Source organism: Drosophila erecta, unplaced genomic scaffold (genome assembly GCF_003286155.1).
Source record: "Drosophila erecta strain 14021-0224.00,06,07 unplaced genomic scaffold, DereRS2 tig00000000-arrow-pilon, whole genome shotgun sequence".
Classification (NCBI taxonomy): domain Eukaryota; kingdom Metazoa; phylum Arthropoda; class Insecta; order Diptera; family Drosophilidae; genus Drosophila; species Drosophila erecta.
Window position 1 is genome coordinate 24,284,342 of NW_020825194.1, and position 3,861 is coordinate 24,288,202.

Consider the following 3,861-nt stretch of genomic DNA (forward strand, 5'->3'; position numbering starts at 1 on the left):
ACATAATATCCGGGCAACATTTGTGGCTGCTTCCTCTGGCTTTTTAACACTTTCGAGGGCTTTGTTGGCATACTTTTAGTGGGATTTTAAAAATTTAAATTGTCGTAATCGTAAATTAATTTCATGGCACATAAAAATGCGGGAACACGCAGCACAATGTTACAATGTCTTTTCGGGCTGTGTTTGTTTTTCGGTCGCCGAAAGGGCCAAATGATGCTATGTTTTATAACGCAATATATTCAAAATACATTTTCTTCTTTTATTGTGTTTTGAGTGTGCTCAGTTGGCAGTGAGCGACACTTTTGCTATATAATGCATTTCTGGAAACATTTACGCGATGAGGACACCAATGGCATGAAAATATTTGGCTAGCTAATTTTACGGAGCAGCCAAATGATTAAACTAGTTATAATGCAGTATTTAGAGGATGCATTAAAGAGTCATAAAAGCATTATATTCACCAGTATCCTAATTAGATGTGTAAATAATTTCTGCCGCCGACATTCAGTTGCTCGCTCGCAAGTACTGCAAGCAGTATTTTTGTCATCGCCTCGTAATAATTACCCGGCCAGACGGACAAAAAACGGCGAAAATGTGTTGCAAATGAATAAAGTTTTATAAATACACATCAAGTGCAATTAGAGGCTTGACAAGAAGCAGGAAATGGCATTCGGTAATTGTTTCCTCAACCTGACAAGCCACCCGAAGGTGTGAAGATGCCGCTATTGAAGCCTCTATTTGAGATTTTTCATCCATTTGCGGCAAACCGCACAAATTTCGGCCCCACAACGTATTTATGATGAATTAATGCAGTGAATGCAACTTGTAAATCTGTCACGCGTCCCAGTAAATCATCCTGCATAAGTAATGTGCAGTTTAGCCCGGGGAACACACCCAGAATCCGAAAACGATACTCCCCTCGAACCACTTTGTCACTCGAGATACTCGAGATACTCGAAATACCCGAGATACTCCGAGACACTCCGAGATACTCCTCTGACTGCAACAGATGCCGGAATATAATAAAGTCGGGGGAGTGTGAAATTGTGTGCTCTGCGGCGACTACAGGCGGTCCGCGGCTAATCTATGACAGAAAACATGTAATCGGAGCGAACTGCCGAAAATAACTCGGTCTCGGGGACCTTTGACTTCATTTGCAGCTCTTTACTTAGCCATGTTCCCCAAGGCCTGGCCCTGGCACTAAAGTTGCTCTGGGTGGCGATTCAGCGGCCAATTAAAATCCCAATCAGGGCTGCACAGTACTACATGGTGCGTCGAATTTAGTTGCTCAAATTAATTATGGTACACGGGAAATAAAAACGAGTGCGAAAATCACGGAAACAATACAGACAAATCCCATTTTTTCCGAGTTTGGAAGTACGCTAGATTCAATCCAAAAATCAAGGCTGAAGCTGGACTTTCACTGAATACTTTTGAGCATCTTTATACTTTCTACTTTTCTGGCATCTCTTACTTGCATCTTTTCAATCCCTCGGTTGGCGTTAGTGCTAGCTTTTGAAACAGGATTTTTTCCAGTACATTTTACCATGTGCTCCATCCAATTCCCAGCTCCGTCTGGGGGCGGCACTTTCTTTTTATGACTGCTCTGCTGCCGTCGAGTAAGTGAAGCGCGAACTAATTGAAATTTGTTGCGCTGACATGTTCTACAAGATCTGCTTGCGGATGGCGACGGAGGAGATGCTGCCCTTGTCGATCGTCTCCAGCTCATTAGCCTCTTCCCGTCGTAGTTATTGTCTAATTTTAATTAATTTATCACAAGCATAAAGTGGCGCAACTCCTGACATTTCCCCAGCGTTGCCCCGCAACAAATCACTCACACGCCTCGTTGGCCGGCTAGAAACTTGCGAGGGGACATAAATTTCCAGCCGGGATTCTTGGCATAGCCCTGCAATCAAACGGAATTTACGACGGCTTCTCGTCTAGTCTTTTATTTTGACATGCTGAACAAACAGGCAAACTCGCAACAGCTCATTTGATTGGGTCGTTCGGGTGCCACAGCAGGTACGAGCCATAACCAAACTGAGTAATATGACATATGTACAAAAGCCTGAAAATACGACGGCACATGAGACGACCCATATCAATACGTGAACTTCCACTGGTTCTTCCAGGTCTCGCGCTTGTAGACATTCTTGTACGTCTGCACGGACACCTGGAACTCAGGGCCAAACAAGGTGTTGGCCAACACATTCTCCACAGCCAAATTTCGATTGGTCACCGCGTGAACAATGATCAGCGGATTGTCTACCTAAAAATGTTTAAAATTATATTAGCTAATCACATGGTATACGCGCAACTTAATTAATAAGATATTATGATCTTTAAGATATATGGAAGATATATGGAAAGGAGTGATCGCCCGGATTATATCGCTTATATGATACATCATATTTTTAAACATTTAAACTGTGAGGTCTTTTAGTGTAATGTGGGCGTGGCATGTTACGCACTCTTCAACAAATCTAGCTCACCCCTAATCTTACCCTTATTCTACAAGTTACGGCTTTGCGAACTAAATTAAATGCACTTACGGGAATGGTTTTGCCTTCGCTTTCGAATCGCAGATCGGGCTCCTTGTGGGCGCAGAAAAAGTGGGTGTGGGAAGTGGGCACTCGGGCAGAAGGGCCACAGTTCTGTGGAGTATGCAAAAAACGTGGGAATGCTGTCAAGGATGTGCAAAGGGTGTGCTAACCTTGTGGGATACTAAGCCGAGAGGAAGTGTAACCTCGCCGTTTTTCGTGGTGTAGAACGTCTTGTCCACCGGGAGCGAGAGGTTCAGCCTCTTGGGTCCGCTGAAAACATACATGGGCTCATCAGCGGGCTCCAGGGCTTGCAGACGGAACTTCTCGCCATAGGCCAGATACTGACCAGAACGGTCATCCTCGTTCGGACTGACGATCCTGAAGCTGTTGCGCAACGCGGGATGTGGCGAAGGTGCCACCGTGAGATCGCACATCTCGTTGATGGTGTTGCACTTGCGATGCAGCCCCTCCTGAGTAATAACCACCGACAGCACCAGGTTCTGATCCGAAACGTGCTGGCGGCACACATTTATATTCACGGGCCGGATTTGCACCACCACTCCGAAGGCCAGAACATCCTGCGGAGGACCCAGCACTGTTCCCTGGTAGAAGCGGTCGTAGACGCCGCGGGTCCTGTCCAGCAGCAGGTTGCCGCTCTCCCGCCGCATCTTCATTTCACTTACACGCATCTGAGCACGAGGAAACCATTTTTATTAATGTGCATCCAAGGATGCACACACTTAAATTGCAAACAAGCTACCTGATACCCTGTGCTTTGTGTTTTTTACCTATTCTAACTATAAATAAATATGCTCTTTAATAAACTATTAATACCATGAATGCTCACCTCCTCCGACAAGGCAGTTTCCAGCCAGTTGCCCACTTTCACCCCTGGACCATACATTGCCTGCAGTTATTTCGGATATTGGGAGCATATCCAGTTACCTAATCAGTCGAGTATCGCAGGTGGTGTTGCCTTGTCGTGTCGTGCTGTGGTTTCCTAGTGACAGCCCGGCAACCACCTACTTGGATGTGTTCCCTGAAAAGATCAAAGATAGTTTCCTGCTCCGGGAGCCACACACAAAGCCTCACCCACCGGCGACTAACCGAGCATAAAATTTGCATGCGGCGCTTTGGAGGCGGCTTCATCTTTGATCCTGTCAAAGAGGCGAAAATAAATTGCTCAATTATGAAATATTAACTGCACACAAGGCCGGCGAGGAGCGAGTCCCGGGCGCAAGTTAATTACTCATTTGTTGATTGTCGACTGTGGTTAATGAAGTATCCAACTAATTACATGTCGGGACGGGCCGAGAGT

General features: G+C 45.6%; 1 protein-coding gene across 1 annotated transcript; it reads right to left on the minus strand.

Moving 5' to 3' along the window:
- Positions 1 to 1,933: 1,933 nt before the first annotated feature.
- On the minus strand, positions 1,934 to 3,566 carry LOC6553415 (cilia- and flagella-associated protein 161). The gene is made up of 4 exons (XM_001979231.3): positions 3,391 to 3,566; positions 2,714 to 3,232; positions 2,553 to 2,654; positions 1,934 to 2,269 (listed from the first exon to the last, which is right to left on the minus strand). Exons 1-4 carry the CDS (start codon positions 3,445 to 3,447, stop codon positions 2,102 to 2,104), a joined length of 846 nt encoding a protein of 281 aa, XP_001979267.1. The 5' UTR covers positions 3,448 to 3,566; the 3' UTR covers positions 1,934 to 2,101.
- Between the last annotated feature and the right edge of the window lie 295 nt (positions 3,567 to 3,861).

What these genes read in the sequence shown, in the direction of transcription:
- LOC6553415 (XM_001979231.3), bottom strand. Translation starts at nt 3,447, where the DNA reads ATGTATGGTCCAGGGGTGAAAGTGGGCAACTGGCTGGAAACTGCCTTG. An exon ending in AAACTGCCTTGTCGGAGGAG is followed by an intron (nt 3,233 to 3,390) that starts GTGAGCATTCAT and finishes CCTCGTGCTCAG; the next exon opens with ATGCGTGTAAGTGAAATGAA. An exon ending in GCGAAGGCAAAACCATTCCC is followed by an intron (nt 2,270 to 2,552) that starts GTAAGTGCATTT and finishes AAACATTTTTAG; the next exon opens with GTAGACAATCCGCTGATCAT.